We start from the raw sequence: 17757 nt of genomic DNA on the forward strand, positions 1-17757 counted from the left end.
GAAGGTAAGCACTTTTTCTCCCCAGTAAGTAAAGTAAAGTAGAGTAAAGATCCTGTGAGAGTAGCTGTGTGTCAGTCAAACCCGGCCGTACTGTATAATGGGTTTCTGTGGTCTTAGGACAGGACACACACAGACAGAACACACACACTCACCTGGACCAGATCACCAGGAAAAAAGAGAGAGATAGAGAGTAAAAGTAGGAGAGAGAGATAGACAGCGTGAGAGAGCAAGATATACAGAGAAAGAGAGAGAGAAGGATATAATATCGATAGAGGAGAGAACGAGAAAGACAGAGAGAGAAAGAAAAAGACAGAGTGAAAGAAAGAGAGGGACAGGAAGAGAAAGAGTGAGACAGAGAGAGAGAGATGTGTATATGAAGAGGCTCTTCTACATGGAGAGAAAGACAGGAAGTAGCCAGCCGGTTATCGAGGCCCCGGGCATATTCTTACCTCCTCCACCCCTCTGGATGACCAGGCTGGTCTCAGCCCCGACGGCACACTCCTTGAGCAGCTCCACCACCTGGGTGTGACTGAGGCCCTGCACTCCCTGCTGGTTGATGTCTACGATCAGGTCCCCCTCACAGAGACCAGGACACCCCTGGGGCTCCAGCACCTGCTTCACCCTCTGGCCCGTTGGGCTGTCTGCGATGGTGAACCCGAACCCTTCCGCCCCCTTCACCATGGTCAGCGTCAGCAGCTCCGCCTGCGTCGCCCCCGATGACGCCATGGACACCGAGTCCTCGCCGTGCGGCCCGCCGGGCGTCAGGGAGGAGCCGTCCAGGTGGGTGTCGCCGGGGTGCGGCGGCGGAGGGGGTTGATGGTGGTGGTGGGCGTTGAGATGTTGGTCACCGTGCTCCTGGACGAAGCGTGCCGTGCGCGAGATGTAGTCCATGTAGCTGTCGTAGTTGGAGCGTCCGTTGACCAGGAGGGGGCGCTGCTCCATCAGGCCCAGGGGGGAGAGGAGGGTGGTGGTGGTGCCGGCGCTGGCGCCCGGGTCCTCGGGGTCGTAGGGCAGCTGGTAGCCACGGCAAAGTACCAGGGTTACGCTCTGCCCGATGGGCACTGACTGGAACAGCTTGACCACGTCGGCATGGGTGGTGCCCAGGACACACACGTCATTGATGTACACGATGACATCACCTGGAGGAGGGGAGACACACAGCCAATCAAGGCCAAATAGACTGCCAAAAACCAAGACCTATAGGGTGTTCAATAGGGCTTATTCAATATTGTGTAGAACAGGCATGGCTCTTTATCATGCAGAATCGGTCTTTGTCTCAGTATCAATACGCTACATTTCTATTTAAAATGTAATCTGAACGTTGCATTCTACTGAATAGGTCCCAGCATTACTGTACCTGAGTTAGACCTCAGATAATGGACAAAACCATTAGGCACAGAAATACACTAGTCAGTGAATTGTGTCGTGGACAAACGAGTGAGATTTGCCACACCTCATCACTGTACCTATCGCCACACACACTCAGCTATGTAGATAACTCAACTATTTATTGACAATTAATACACAATAGCTCTCGCTCTGACAAAGTGCCATATCTTCTTCTCTGTCTCCGGTGCTGTATTCAATTTAATATTGTATTTTGTGTTCTGTCAGGTGAGATACGGCTCTATATTTCAAAAGATGTTGATTAAGTGGGAGAACACAAGGTGGCATCCATATTAAATTTCAGTCTCGCCAAAACGCAATGCCCAGGTTTATAATGACAATCATTATTTTTCAATTATAAGCATAATTATTATGCTAATCAGAAAGAGAGGAGAGATAGAGAGAACGAGAGGGAGAGATAGAGAGAATGAGAGGGAGAGATAGAGAGGGAGAGGGACAAAGAGAGAGAGGGAGAGAGAGAGGGAGATGTATGCACAATTACCACAGATGTTTGCAACTCAGCACAAACAGACCTGGGAACCAGGCTACTTAGCATACCCTGTCATTGTCATTTCCTTTTTGTGTGGAGACAGAATGCGCTCAGAGTTTAAATGTAGGTTCATACTGACAGAGCTAGCGTTAACGTATTCCTGGAGGCAGTGTGACGTGTGGAAGCGGGACTGTTTAATTAATCTGGGTAAATATGGACGACATTTGCCTACAGCCCTGGTGTCACAATCAATAGCTTCACACGCTCCTGGAAAACAAATGATGGCGCCATGACCTCATCATGCCCTGGCCTAGGGAAACATTCACACAGTGGCCTAGGGAAACATTCTTTATGACGGGTGACGAGGAGGGACACCACTGCAGGATTTCACTCGCATTTTCTCACACACCACATATGCAGGTGCATACATACGAACACACAGTGCCACGCACGCACACACACCTAGTCTCTCCGTCTCTATCCTCCGCTTTTCTTTGACTTCTAGTTCTTTCTCAAAACAATCATGGACCTCTACTCCACATTACCCTACGTCTTAAATCGCCAATGTCCTCCAACCTCCACACTATGACCTGACCAATAGAAACACGCTATCTAGCACCAAGGACCATGATGCTTCCATCACGTCTTTCTTCATTGTCTAATAACATCTATCTTCTACTAATGGTCATTCAACAGTATGGAACAGAAGACACCCTCCTCCTGCCAAGAACAGGCCATCATATCATAGTGTTAAAGTGTCCCCAGTAGGGGGGGGGTCTGACTGAAGTAGATGCCATATGTGTCCATGGCGGAGGACAGAGTAGCCATCTGGACAATTGGCACATACACACACAGACAGAGTGAGAGAGATGGAGAGAGAGAGAGAGAGCGAGAGATGGAGAGAAAGAGAGAGAGAGATGGAGAAAGAGAGAGATGGAGAGAGATGGAGAGAGAGAGAGAGATGGAGAGAGAGAGAGCAGTAGCACTGATGATGACACAGTGACAACCACAGCACTGCAACTGCACTACTGACCCCACAGCACTGCACTGCTGTCACTGCAGAACGGGTATTTACTCTATGTCACCCGATTCAGGAAAATAGGCGTATGTTGCAAGTCACAACTTCACAGGAGAGCCGTTTGAACGTAAAAAGTATTTGTTTATCAAAATGCCTTCTCGAACATGTGAACTTTCATGCCTTAATAACAAACTTGTATGCCATCTGTAAATACGAATACAATTTTTAAATTACGAGCCCTGTTGGTTAAGCCACAGAAAAAGACAGCAATCTTCCCACTAGCCATGACTGGATGAGATAATGAGTGGGCTGGACATGTCGAGAGAGGAGTTCGCATTGGTCTGCCATATAGAAGGCTTCTGTCTATTTGAGCTGGTCAGTCTGTGTTAGTTATCCTGTTGAACGCAGCTTTAAAAAAATGTATTGTCTAGTGGAGCTGCATAAGTGTTGCTCTCCACTTTCTGGAGGATCAAGTTTTGAAATCAGTGGAATTAGAGTATGACAGCTAAAGAGATGGAGAAAACACCTGTCTCCGGATTACATCTTCAAACTAAGGGCAACCGTGGCACGGCATCCGTGACAGGGAGACGCGTCCATCATGCATGATGATGTATAAGGGTAAGATAGTCTAGCGTTAGCTAACTACATTTTCAGATATTACACATTTCTAATTTTGACAGGAAGTGGTTTCATTTCAAGCTAAACTGTACTGTTACCTAGCTAGCTAACGTTAGCTGGTTGGCTCCCTAGCTGACATTATTAGTGGTATCCCAGAGCCGTTTGCCTTTCTAGTTAGAGCCTAATGTTAGCTAGCTATCATTGAACCTGGTTGGTTAGCTCCCAGCATATTCATGCAGGGTAGTAACGACATGATTTGGCACTGTGTTCATTGTTGTTTACCTAGATAACGTTAGCTGGCTGGCTCGTTAGCTTACGTGACGTGTGTGATCGTACACGTTGTTTACCTAGCTAGGTCCATTGCTTACCTAGCTAGCTAGCTACATGTCTTTAGCTAAAGTGTACAACACCAGTTGAATATGGCCGGTGTCAGTAAACGTCCGCAAAAAAGCATAATGAAATTGTTGCCAGCAGAGCTGGTTAGGATGTTTTCATGTTATCCAGAGGTAAACAAATCATCGGTCAGAGAGTCAAGTGTGCACTCTGAACATTCCGAGAGCGAAACGAGATGGGTGTGCCTAAAGCCTATGAGGGTGTGAACGATGTTGAATGGGTGTAGACATAAAAAGAGCTCTTCACTACATACCAAAACATTCAAAGGCCATTTTCTCAAAAGTGAGTTTATAAGTTTATCAACTTTCAAAACAGAATTACTTTCCAAAAGTTTCTCAAAAATGCAGTGTATGATATACCATTTTAGTGTATGATATACCATTTTAGTGTATGATATACCATTTTGTATTTCTGAGTCTCTACTTGTATCCAATGTAAAATACACAATTTCAAATGTTGCTACATAAGACCGAATCCAGGTGGTGAGTCACATATAAGAATAGTAGGTAGCTTCCCTTCACAGGCAGATGCTTTACGTTTTTAGATAAGGGTACGTGTGTGGGTTAATTTGTGGAAACAAAGGTAAGTTGCTATTGGTTTGATTGCATGAACCCAACCCTATGTCAATGGACCCCACCACATACTGTGTCACTTTATCCTCCTCCAATACTGTACATTCCAGGTCACTGTATAAGGTCACTTACTTTAACATGAAAAATACTGTGCTTTCCCTCTAACAAATACAGTGTCACATCTAACCACTGTGTCCCTGCTGAAAGAGATGGTATCATATGTTTTTCCTCAACACATTTCTCTGGGTCTGGAACCATGTAGCGAAGCAGGCAGAAGAGGTGTGAGTGTGTGTGTGTGTGTGTGTGTGTGTGTGTGTGTGTGTGTGTGTGTGTGTGTGTGTGTGTGTGTGTGTGTGTGTGTGTGTGTGTGTGTGTGTGTGTGTGTGTACGGACACAGAGCAACAAATAATCCTTCTGAAATTGGGAATTTCACACTTCCACAGGCCTGGTTTCTCTCTATTAACTATGTGCTGCTAGAATCCAACACAGTTTAACTAGGCCACTGAGTCTGGAGGAAGAGAGGAGAGGAGAGGAGAAGAAGAGAGGAGAAGAAGAGAGGAGGAGAAGAGAGGAGGAGAAGAGAGGAGGAGAAGAGAGGAGGAGAAGAGAGGAGGAGAATAGAGGAGAAGAAGAGAGGAGGAGAAGAGAGGAGAAGAAGAGAGGAGGAGAAGAGAGGAGGAGAAGAGAGGAGGATAAGAGAGGAGGAGAAGAGAGGAGAAGAAGAGAGGAGAAGAAGAGAGGAGGAGAAGAGAGGAGGAGAAGAGAGGAGGAGAAGAGAGGAGGAGAATAGAGGAGAAGAAGAGAGGAGGAGAAGAGAGGAGAAGAAGAGAGGAGGAGAAGAGAGGAGGAGAAGAGAGGAGGATAAGAGAGGAGGAGAAGAGAGGAGAAGAAGAGAGAAGAGAGGAGAAGATAAAGGGGAAAGGATGGGAGGAGAATGTTGGGAGGACCACAGAATAGATAGTATACCTAGCTATACAAAATATTACCTAATCAGACCATTACTGCTGTTCCAGCTGGCTGGTAGGCATTATTGCAACCTTTACTTGGTGATACTTCCTCAATTCCTGACTTGGAAGACAATGAATGCATGGTTTCTAAACTTCCATGGATAGTTGCAGGTGGTTTGTTTGAATTTAAAAATGCTCCGTAATTTTAAAAGTTTTTGCTCCCTGAAGTAACACAACAATGTGTACACTGACATCTTGTCTAATTGAAATCTTCTCATTGATCGAGACAGGTGAGTGCCATTCAACATGACGATTGATTTCTGAGTCACGGTCATTACACAAGACACTTTGCGGTGGACACCCATCTGTCTCAATGAGATTTGAAAATATTTGAAATAGACAAGATGGCAGTGTTGGATTACATCATGGAACAAAAAATGAATTTCATTTAATAACGAAGAATTTTCTATATTCAACCAGCTGCAACTATCCATGGAAGTTTATAGGACCTGCGTTATCTTCCAAGTCGGGAATTGAGGAAGTATCGCCAAGTAAAGGAAAATGATCTGTACACCACCTAAGTAATAATGCCTATCTGCCAGCTGGAACAGCAGTAATGGTCTGACTCGGCTATATTTTGAATAGCTACATTATAGTGTATCATACATTGTAATACTTCCACATGATATATTGTGGCACATAAAACATATGATCATCTCACAATGTAAAATGTACCATCTAGTCTGACCTGAAACAACCCATCAACTACTGTATCAGCCAACACTATACAGTACAGTATACTACAGTATGCTACAGTACAGTATAGTACAGTACAATATAGTATAGTACAGTATAGTACAGTACAGTATAGTACAGTATACTACAGTACAGTATAGTACAGTATAGTACAGTACAACCAGGTCAAGGCACTGATGAATGAGTCAGGAAAAATACTGCACTTGGTCCAGTCCAGTAATGCAGAGTAGTTTATAAATACACAGGGCCATGCAGAGTAGTTTATAAATACACAGGACCATGCAGAGTAGTTTATAAATACACAGGGCCATGCAGAGTAGTTTATAAATACACAAGGCCATGCATAGTAGTTATAAATACACAGGGCCATGGAGAGGGCATTGACAGGACTTCCAGAGTTATATTCCCCTGCTGACTTTTAGTGCAGTTGGCCAGTTTCTCTGTGTGTGTGTGTGTGTGTGTGTGTGTGTGTGTGTGTGTGTGTGTGTGTGTGTGTGTGTGTGTGTGTGTGTGTGTGTGTGTATGTGTGTGTATGTGTGTGTATGTGTGTGTGTCCCACACAGCCCGGGGAGCACAGGCAGGGCCAGGAGTTATGGTGTTCAGAAAATCCTTACAGTGATTAATGGACAAACACAGCCCCGCAGGCACACACATACACACACTCATATGCACCCAACAGGCTTGCAGACAAGTTCGCACACACACTGCACCCCACACACATGTGCAGAGAGAGAGAGAGAGAGAGAGAGAGAGAGAGAGATGAGCTCTCCTGCTGGGTCACCACTATAGAGAGAGAGAGAGAGAGATGAGCTCTCCTGCTGGGTCACCACTATAGAGAGAGAGAGAGAGAGAGAGATGAGCTCTCCTGCTGGGTCACCACTATAGAGAGAGAGAGAGAGAGAGAGAGAGAGAGAGAAGCTCTCCTGCTGGGTCACCACTATAGAGAGAGAGAGATGAGCTCTCCTGCTGGGTCACCACTATAGAGAGAGAGAGAGAGAGAGAGAGAGAGATGAGCTCTCATGCTGGGTCACCACTATAGAGAGAGAGAGAGAGAGAGAGATGAGCTCTCCTGCTGGGTCACCACTATAGAGAGAGAGAGAGAGAGAGAGAGATAAGCTCTCCTGCTGGGTCACCACTATAGAGAGAGAGAGAGAGGTGAGCTCTCCTGCTGGGTCACCACTATAGAGAGAGAGAGAGAGCGAGAGAGATAAGCTCTCCTGCTGGGTCACCACTATAGAGAGAGCGAGAGAGAGAGAGAGAGAGAGAGAGAGAGAGAGAGAGAGAGAGAGAGAGAGAGAGAGAGAGAGAGAGAGAAGCTCTCCTGCTGGGTCACCACTATAGAGAGAGAGAGAGAGAGAGAGATGAGCTATCCTGCTGGGTCACCACTATAGAGAGAGCGAGAGAGAGAGAGAGAGAGAGATGAGCTCTCCTGCTGGGTCACCACTATAGAGAGAGAGAGAGAGAGAGAGAGAGAGAGATGAGCTCTCCTGCTGGGTCACCACTATAGAGAGAGAGAGATGAGCTCTCCTGCTGGGTCACCACTATAGAGAGAGAGAGAGAGAGAGAGAGAGATGAGCTCTCCTGCTGGGTCACCACTATAGAGAGAGAGAGAGAGAGATGAGCTCTCCTGCTGGGTCACCACTATAGAGAGAGAGAGATGAGCTCTCCTGCTGGGTCACCACTATAGAGAGAGAGAGAGAGAGAGATGAGCTCTCCTGCTGGGTCACCACTATAGAGAGAGAGAGATGAGCTCTCCTGCTGGGTCACCACTATAGAGAGAGAGAGAGAGAGAGAGAGAGAGAGATGAGCTCTCCTGCTGGGTCACCACTATAGAGAGAGAGAGAGAGAGAGAGAGAGAGAGAGAGAGATGAGCTCTCCTGCTGGGTCACCACTATAGAGAGAGAGAGAGAGAGAGAGAGAGAGAGATGAGCTATCCTGCTGGGTCACCACTATAGAGAGAGAGAGATGAGCTCTCCTGCTGGGTCACCACTATAGAGAGAGAGACCAGTCCATGGCTCCCATTGTGTCAGAGAGACTGTCCCATTGTGACACTCAAGGAGAGGCCATTTCCTGTCCAAACACTCTCTTGCTTTCTGTACGTGTTCATGTCATGTACGTGTATCGTTTAAGTAAGCGTGTACACATCTTTCAGACTAGCTCAGTTTTAATCTTTCAGACTAGTTCAGTTTGACCTGTGTCCATCTTTCAGACTAGTTCAGTTTTAGCTGTGTCCATCTTTCAGACTAGTTCAGTTTTAGCTGTCCATCTTTCAGACTAGTTCAGTTTTAGCTGTCCACCTTTCAGACTAGTTCAGTTTTAGCTGTGTCCATCTTTCAGACTAGTTCAGTTTTAGCTGTGTCCATCTATCAGACTAGTTCAGTTTTAGCTGTGTCCATCTTTCAGACTAGTTCAGTTTGACCTGTGTCCATCTTTCAGACTAGTTCAGTTTTACCTGTGTCCATCTTTCAGACTAGTCCAGTTTGACCTGTGTCCATCTTTCAGACTAGTTCAGTTTTACCTGTGTCCATCTTTCAGACTAGTTCAGTTTTAGCTGTGTCCATCTATCAGAATAGTTCAGTTTTACCTGTGTCCATCTTTCAGACTAGTTCAGTTTTACCTGTGTCCATCTTTCAGACTAGTTCAGTTTTACCTGTGTCCATCTTTCAGACTAGTTCAGTTTTACCTGTGTCCATCTTTCAGACTAGTTCAGTTTTACCTGTGTCCATCTTTCAGACTAGTTCAGTTTTACCTGTGTCCATCTTTCCGTCCTGTGCAGCGGGGCCGTCAGGTATGACACTCTTGACCTGCAGGAACTCATCTGGCTCGTCTCCTCCGATGATGGTGAAGCCAAAACCCATGTTGCTCTTCTGCAGGGCCGTGGACAGGAAGCTGCCCTTCAGCTGGGTGGCGTCCCGTGTGAACAGGGGCTTCTCTGTAAGGGAGAACACACACATACACACACACAGAGGGAGGGACGGACAGACAGGCATGCAGGCAGACACAACACACACACGTAGAAGTGTGCAGGGACACACACACACACACACACAATCAATAAACAATATACACACATACATCATACTTAGACCTTTACAAAGCGAGCATGATGCACCATAAATGCTGATGCAAGGCCATTTTATCATTCAATAAGATGGTAGAGGTAAGGCTTGTTTAGTGGAGGGGCTGCATGAACACAGGGATACTCTCTGGGTAGGTGGAGTGGTAGGCAGTGTTAGAACAGTGAGGGGTGTGTGCTGACTTATGCAGGTGGGACGGTGTTTGCTCCAGCTCCAAGCTGTCACTGCCAAGACCTTCCACTGAACATCTACAGCCATTTAAAATGTCATCACTTACACTCCCATCCTACGCCAGGGTTCTGGTAGCTGAATACACACTCAGAGCTGGAGCAAAAACACGGTGCAGAGAATCAGGGAATTATCAGCATCCATGGGAGTAGCTTGGTATATTTCCCTTCTCAGAGGGGTGAGGGAAGCAGGTGAGAGATCTTAACATTCTGGAACAACATGCTGTTGGGAGTTGGAACACTGAAGAATCATGAGCTCACTTCATCCGCCCAAAAAACAATGCTCAGGGAACCAAAAAGTGGAAGGCCAGGATTCATGAAATAGTCTCTGGCACGGCAAAGGGGAAAACTCAGCCAACAAGCGTTTGCCACACTCAATTCAATCTCCCCTCCGTTCACCTTGGAAGGCAAGTAGGGGGCACACACCCATCTCTCTCTGTTTGCATAAAGCCAACGTTTGTTGTCAGGCGTCCAGATAGAGAGCGGGGTGTTTACAGTTTCTGCTGCCTGCCGCCACACGTAAGGAGGGGAAGACACAATGTAGTGTAGCGCCATCAAACATGTCAAGCAGCGAGTCGAGCGCCTGAGACGAGGAGGGATCCAGCGTGGGTCTGCCGGGGGAGCAGGCATGCTTTGAAAAAAGAGCGAGGCAGCTCAGTGCAGGCAGAAGAAGAACAAGCCTGTATCACTACTCACTGCCCTACTTACTGAGAGAGCACCACAGGGGGAATGGGCTACAACCCACAGCAGCCGGCTCTACCACAAAGGCGTGCAGCGACTGGTGGAGGTGCTGGTGTGGGCAGCATGACGTATCCCTCCGCGCACGGTGGGGGCGCCGCAGTGGGGAGTTGGTGGTGGAGGAAGGGGGCGTGTGGGTGTGCAGGCCCAACAGCGACACCCGGTGTCCCGGGGGGAGGGACTGGGAGAGGTCGCTGAGGCTCTGGCAGCGCTCCGGGGCAGGGCCGATGTGGGCCAGGATGGCTCTGGGTAACGTGGCGGAGAGTGGGACCTCCTCTACCACTGTGACAGAGATAAAGTAGTCCCTTCACTGTCTGATGCTCCCACAAGTACACTTCCTTTTTATCTCCTTGTTTATATGTGAGGAAGTATTCATTTTTTACCCTCTCTGCTGTCACTTGGGGGGAGAGAGAGCCTTCACATTGCAGCGTACATGAAGGGTAACCATGGCGACAAACCCCTTCACCCACAGAGGCCAATTTAACATGGAGACAAACCCTCTCAACCTATACAGCATGTTTTACCTCAGACAGCCTCGATGAACTTAGTGGGGTGGTAAATGTGTGCTGAACAGAGAAGCTGGTGTTAGCAAAGTGTTAGCCAAGTGTTAGCCAAGTGTTAGCAAAGAAAAGGGAGTTGTGAAGAATGAGTGATACACACACAAAGACGACAGACATTTCTCTAGAGCTAAAAACATCTACAGACAAGAACCATACACAAACTCTTAACACATTGGGTAGAGGTAGAGGTACAGGGTGCCTTACCTCTGTAGATAGTAGGTAGGGGCAGCGAGGACAGACCCTGCTCTTGCATTTGTTGGTGTTGCTGGACTCTCCTCTTGGCTTCCAAGACTGGGTTCTCAAACTGTGTCCGTCTGTTTATGTGGCTACAGAGAAAGAAAGGTATAACATTTCACTGTGCTCTCTGTAGTATCCACCTCCTCATCCTCTTCCTCTCTCCCTCTGTAAAGAGCTGGATGCACAGTGCTGTGCTACGATGATTAATTCAATAGCCTTAGTATCCCTAGTATTATGTAATGGAGCTGCAGAATGGCTTGGCTAAGAAAAAATGAACAAACGCCCAATTAGGTCCTATTCTACTGAAATCAGCAGCTTCCTGTAATCAGCATTAGGAATCATTTAGTATTTCTTGAGTGGGTTCTGAAAACAGATGACTCCTTGAGTGTATTTTCTTAAAACATTCTGTCAGTGCTAATTTGGTCGATAATTATAAATACTGTAATTTTGAAAGTGTGAAGTAATTAATCATCATTTAGACGTGCCCTCCTGGAGGGTGCAAGACTGGAGGAATAATGCTTCTGTAGGTACGAACAGCGTCTGCCCAGCCTACACACCCTCTGTTTCTTCATGAGATATTAGGTTAACTCAACGGTACAGCCAGGCAGTAGGACATAATTATTGGACTTGGCAGGGTCAGGTATGGTGCTAGTGTGCGTGCGTGCGATGGCTCAGTGGCTGCCTGGGGATATGGGATTTCTACATGGCAGCGGGAGAGAGGGAGTGTAGGCAAGGCAGGCACAGTGTTCTGGTCTTTCTTGGGGATAGAGAATAGAACACGGCCAGCCAGCCAAACTCCCTCTCCAGCCAGGCTATAAATAGACCTCCCCTCCTCTCCCTGGACTAGGGGAACTAGTGCGCATCCAGCAGGAGAAAGGACACGTCCAGAATAGGAAGGGTACATTTGGTTCAATAGAGAAGACAGAGACACCTCACCATTGCACCACATTGCACAAAGATGGCACACACACACACACACAGGAGCACACACATAAACTTGCGCATGTAAACAGGAAACACACACACACACACAGTAACACACACACACTCACAAATGCATCCACACTAACAAACAATCACCCACTGACGCATCCACATGGACAGACAGACAGAGATACAGAAGTATAAATGAGCAGCAGAAAACCCACCATCTGCCTCCTGGCCCCAGCCCTGTACAGCGTTAATGACTCTGACTAACACAGGACAGTGGAAACATAACACGGGGCAAAACAGTGTTGGATTCGGGGTAAACTTTGAACGTTGGTATACGCATAAGCATAGTATATAAAGGAGTGGAAGAGACTGTTTTTGATGTCAGAGGTTAATGGTTCTCTGTAGAAAGACAGATGGCTTTGGAATGTGTTGGGTGGACGGGAGGAGGTCACAGGATTGCTATAGGGGAAGCGGATGGACATCTGTGGATTAGGCGAAGGAGGGGTTGAGGTCAGGTCAGATCCCCTGAAGGGAGACAGTATGGTTCATTATCCTATTACCCTCTTCCTGTGGAACTATAAGATGTAAGGATTGAAGAGAAGGAGGAGTGCCTAAAGTGGAGTATATATACTTGTGTTGGTGGAAACATGTCTTTCTCTGAACACAGCTGTGTCGACCCTTTGGGAAGAATTCAACTTGGTTAAGCTTCTCTAGTGTCCGTGAGTTATTTACTCTGAAAATTTTGAACCTAACAACTGGAAATCAAAATAGTCATTACATATTAAAACAGCGGGTCCAGACTTACTCCACATAGTAGCTTCCGTAAATAGGGTCATCGATCTTCTCCCAGCCGTACGGCAGCTCTGTGGAAGAGACAAGTACAACAACATACTAGTAAGTCAACAGGCCGGGGGACAGCATGTCGATTCACAGAACAATATATTCATCAGGCAATTTTGATCACAACATTATTGTATGGTCATTTATTACAGAGAATTTGAGGTTAATTATAAAATCTTTATTGACTACGCTAAATCTGAAAATTATTTATTATGCTCTATGGTAACTGTGCTAGTTACTGTGTGAGGTCTATGAGCCTCCAGACTTGCAAACACTGTCAAAACATTTGGACAAACTTAAGAGACAAGACACATGATACCCCCATCAGCATTTGCAATCAAAATTCCGATCCAAAATTCATGAGTGTGAAGGAGAATGGCTGTTTCTCAAGCAGCGGGCCAAAGGTTACTTAATCAATGTCAATATGGCCCCACAGGTCTACCCCCACCATCTCCTGAACTCTCACACTACACCAAACACACTGATAGATGGAGTGGTTTGAATTGGGGTGATTTTAAATATTCATGTCCTGCCATCCTTTCTATGTTGTAAATATTCAGTTATGATGCCAGCGATGTTTGGATATAGTTTAAATGTTTGTATCTGGAGCACGTACATAGCTCCTGGGCCCCTTAGCCCACACAATATTTAACTGGAACACATTACACCATTACAGTGGGGTCTCAGAATAGACTGACTGTGGATCTAACACAGTAGCTGTCAACTGTCGTGGACCAAAATAAACCTTTGAGTGGAACGTAGAATATCATAACTTCAGTCATGTCGGTGTTGATGGTGCAGGTGTTCCTACACATTGTATCTACTCTGATATGATGACCCACCACTGTGGCATCATGGGAAGTGTTATAAATAGGCTTGGGCGGTATCCAGGGAGTCATACCTTCATACCGACCTTGTTCCATCCCGGGATATTCGATAATACTGGTTAGCAATGCTAACAAGTACATGTAAAATGCTAGCTAAATGCAAATGATTTTATACAGTCTCTAACAAAAGCTATTTGCAGGATAGACATCCCATCTGATAAAGTTATACAAGTAACTCAAAAACGCTACTCAAAATTTGCTGCACGCCCAAAACAAATGTTGTCTCTTGATCAAGGAGGGAATTATTTGCTGTTACCAAGAGGAGCTTGATTGCAAGAAGCTAATAGCTAGCTAAGCTAGCTAGCTAGATAACTAGCTACTAAGTTAGCAAACCAAATGCACAACTGCACAGCTTTAGCACATTTTAGAAAGTTAACTTAATAGTTATTAGATATCTAGCTGGCAAACATTTACTTGTGAATTCCATAGTGTAACTACATATATCAGTATATAGATCACCTAGTGTGTGCTGCACAACAGTGAGTGACTCATCATTTAAAAAGATGAGGTAGGGCCTCCTGAGTGGCGCAGCAGTCTGAGGCGTTACTACAGACCCGGGTTCATTTGGGCTGTGCCACAACCGGCCGTGGCCGAGAGTCCCATAGGACGACGCACAATTGGCCCAGAGTCATCCGGGTTAGGGGAGGGTTTGGCCGGTGAGGCTTAACTTGCCTGCGGGCTGACCCCGGCCGCCAGATGAACGATGTTTCCTCCGACACATTGGTGCGGATTGGCTTCCGGGTCAAGCTGGCGGATGTTAAGGAGCGTGGTTTGGCGGGTCATGTTTCGGAGGACGCATGACTCCACCTTCTCCTCTCCCGAGCCCGTTGGAGAGTTGCAGCGATGAGACAAGATCGAAAATTGGGGGGAAAAAGGGGTAAATAAAAACAAATAAATGTCAAAAGTTGCTGTAAATCTTTTTCAAATAATTAGTTTCAACGGTATTGAAAAACACTCCTGTGGTTATTTCCAAATAGCCCGGTATATGGTATATATGGTATACTGCCCAAGCCTAGTTATAAATACAGATATAATATGACTAGGCCTAGGGATACTTCATGACCTAACCAGGAAAACTCAATGTAAAACTGATTTGTAATTCACAAAATAGAGGGTGGAGGGAGCTGTGTCCATAGAAATATAATTACTAGAATGGTAAAGCCCCTCACACCACATCAACTTTACTGGAACACTCGTGGGTACACTCAATATGGCTGAAAGTAAATCTATCTATATGGCTTAGTACTTGGGCTAAAGCTGACTCACACTACGGAGGTCACTAACCCAACCTCACTCCAAGTGCATCTTCATCAGGGAATTGTTTGATCAGCCTCCCTCCCTCTCTATTTCACCAGGGGTATACAGTAGGTTCAGCACACTGTGTTTGTTCTTTGTGATCAAAGTGGATCTCTCCCCAACCCTAACCTCCTCCCATCATTCATGTCTGACAGGATTGTTCTGCCTCTCTCTCTCCCCTTTCTCTTTCTCATTCTCCCTCTCCCCTCATCACACCACACTGACCAGGGGACCTGGCCCATTGACAGCCTGCCTGAGCCTGATTCCATTTAAGGCTATGAGGTTGTGACCAGTGTGGTGGTACTGAGGCTGGTCCAGAGTGAGAGCCGCTCTAATCAGAGAGAGAGAGAGAGTGAGAGCCGCTCTAATCAGAGAGAGAGAGAGAGAGAGAGAGAGAGAGAGAGAGAGAGAGAGAGAGAGAGAGAGAGAGAGAGAGAGAGAGAGAGAGAGAGAGAGGAGAGAGAGAGAGAGAGAGAGATGAGAGAGGAGAGAGAGAGAGAGAGAGAGAGAGAGAGAGAGAGAGACGAGAGAGAGAGAGAGGAGAGAGAGAGAGAGAGAGAGAGAGAGAGAGAGAGAGAGAGAGAGAGAGAGAGAGAGAGAGCTGGGCTAATCAGGAGAGTGGAGGTAATATACCACAAATATCAGTCAGAATGGGGTGATAATGTACCATCCACAGGCTCTCAGGACCTCCATGATGATTCAGAAATAGGCTGGCACATACACAATTACCCAAACGCACGCACACACACACACACACACACACACACACACACACACACACACACACACACACACACACACACACACACACACACACACACACACACACACACACACACACACACACACACACACACACACACACACACACACACACACACACATTTTTTTTTCTACCTAAACAGGCTTCTGGAGACACATTGTGAGTCCTTCATATTAACATCCCTGGCTCCATTGTCATACACATGCATAGTCACAATACATCAATACAAGCACATGCATGCCATATGTCTCTCCCTTTTACTCACACACATACACTATTCAACACACAGAAGCCCCCCCCCCCCCACACACACACACTACCACACACCACTCCCCGCCCCCACCAGTCACAAAAACGCACTCACATGTGCTGTGACTGATATGTGAGTCTGCTAGGAGTGGGTTGACAGCTCTAGGGAATAGCTCCTCTCCTCTCCTCTCAGTGCTCCTCTCCCTTCCTTAGCCACATCTTCACTCATTAAATATGAAAGAGGCTGTTTCATGCTCTCACCTCCACTGAGCTCCACACACAGAAAAACACCACACAGATCAAAGTCCTGCCATGTTTTTCTGCCACGCACCACTCCGTCTAATGAAACACCCTTCTATCAAAACCACCTGAGCTTCAGAGCTAGGCAGGCAGTCTGTCTGTCTGTCTTCAGCAGAGCTTCAGAGCTAGACAGGCAGTCTGTCTGTCTGTCTTCAGCAGAGCTTCAGAGCTAGGCAGGCAGTCTGTCTGTCTGTCTTCAGCAGAGCTTCAGAGCTAGGCAGGCAGTCTGTCTGTCTGTCTTCAGCAGAGCTTCAGAGCTAGGCAGGCAGTCTGTCTGTCTGTCTTCAGCAGAGCTTCAGAGCTAGGCAGGCAGGCAGGCAGGCAGGCAGGCAGGCAGGCAGGCAGGCAGTCTGTCTGTCTGTCTGTCTGTCTGTCTGTCTGTCTGTCTTCAGCAGAGCTTCAGAGCTAGGCAGACAGTCTGTCTGTCTGTCTTCAGCAGAGCTTCAGAGCTAGGCAGGCAGTCTGTCTGTCTGTGCTTTCAGCAGAGCTTCAGAGATACACACAACACCACACTGCAGGTAGCCAAAATCTCTAGCTTCCTACTGTTTGTTTCAATGTCACTGTTTTTGGCTTAAAAGGTCTCATGTAGAGCACATGCATACAACACACGCAGAAGCACACTTACGCACGCACGCTTACGCACACACGCACGCACGCACGCACACACACACACACAGCAGTGAGTATGTTTGTGTGTGTGTGCAGTAAGTGTGTTTTAAATGCTGAACTCCAGAAAACTCTCTTTCCACTAAGCACAGTCACAGCCCCTGTCAGTTAGTAGCGTGGGAGGAATGATTCCATGGATCTGGGAGAAAGAGAGAGAGAGTTGTACTGTCCATTAGCCTGCAGCGCTGAAGAGAAGGGCCCCTTTGTCACTGTAACAATTAGTGCTCTCTTTATAGGGCCAACACTCAGTCTAAACGCTGCTGTGGAGGAGCTGTCAACTCCCAGGAAGCCTAAGGAAGGATACTTCTGAAGGAGCTCCAGTGTTAAATGTAGTATAGGGTTTTAGAGTACATCCCTTGTCCCAGGTCAATTCACCTTACATTAGTGACAATTATAATGGTATAGAGCAGGTACTCTCAAACTGGGGTACGCGTATCTCTGGCAATGCCGTCGGGGGTACGCCAAATGAAAATGTGATTGACATTTAAATAATTTAAAAAACAGTCTATTTAGTAAGGTCCATAGAGACACATACCAGCTCTACTGGTATTACTGCTACTACTGCCGATGACACAAGTTGTTCTGCTTCCACGAGCACATCCAATGCTAGCATCAGTAATTCTACATTTGTTGTTAGCCCAGCTAGCATGGACACTGACAGTTGTGAATCTGATGCAGCCAAAGAGCTACTTCCACCTTACCCGGGAAAGCACCCAACAACAGACAGGGATGTAGGACCATCAAAGAGGCGCAAATATGATGAGAACTACAGTCGTGGCCAAAAGTTTTGAGAATGACACAAAT

At 46.6% G+C, this 17757-nt stretch overlaps 1 protein-coding gene across 7 annotated transcripts in view; it reads right to left on the reverse strand.

Annotated features, from left to right (window-relative positions):
• LOC129865070 (membrane-associated guanylate kinase, WW and PDZ domain-containing protein 2-like) overlaps positions 1-17757 on the reverse strand; it is a 290642-nt gene that overhangs the window by 39778 nt on the left and 233107 nt on the right. For all 7 annotated transcript variants that reach the window (XM_055937536.1, XM_055937535.1, XM_055937537.1 and 4 more), the window contains exons 7-10: positions 12758-12815; positions 10987-11108; positions 8930-9112; positions 450-1139 (exon numbers count right to left, since the gene is read on the reverse strand). In XM_055937536.1, coding sequence (XP_055793511.1) covers positions 450-1139; positions 8930-9112; positions 10987-11108; positions 12758-12815 — 1053 coding nt within the window. The remainder of the gene's footprint in view (positions 1-449; positions 1140-8929; positions 9113-10986; positions 11109-12757; positions 12816-17757) is intronic.

This window comes from Salvelinus fontinalis, chromosome 11 (genome assembly GCF_029448725.1).
Source record: "Salvelinus fontinalis isolate EN_2023a chromosome 11, ASM2944872v1, whole genome shotgun sequence".
Classification (NCBI taxonomy): Eukaryota; Metazoa; Chordata; class Actinopteri; order Salmoniformes; family Salmonidae; genus Salvelinus; species Salvelinus fontinalis.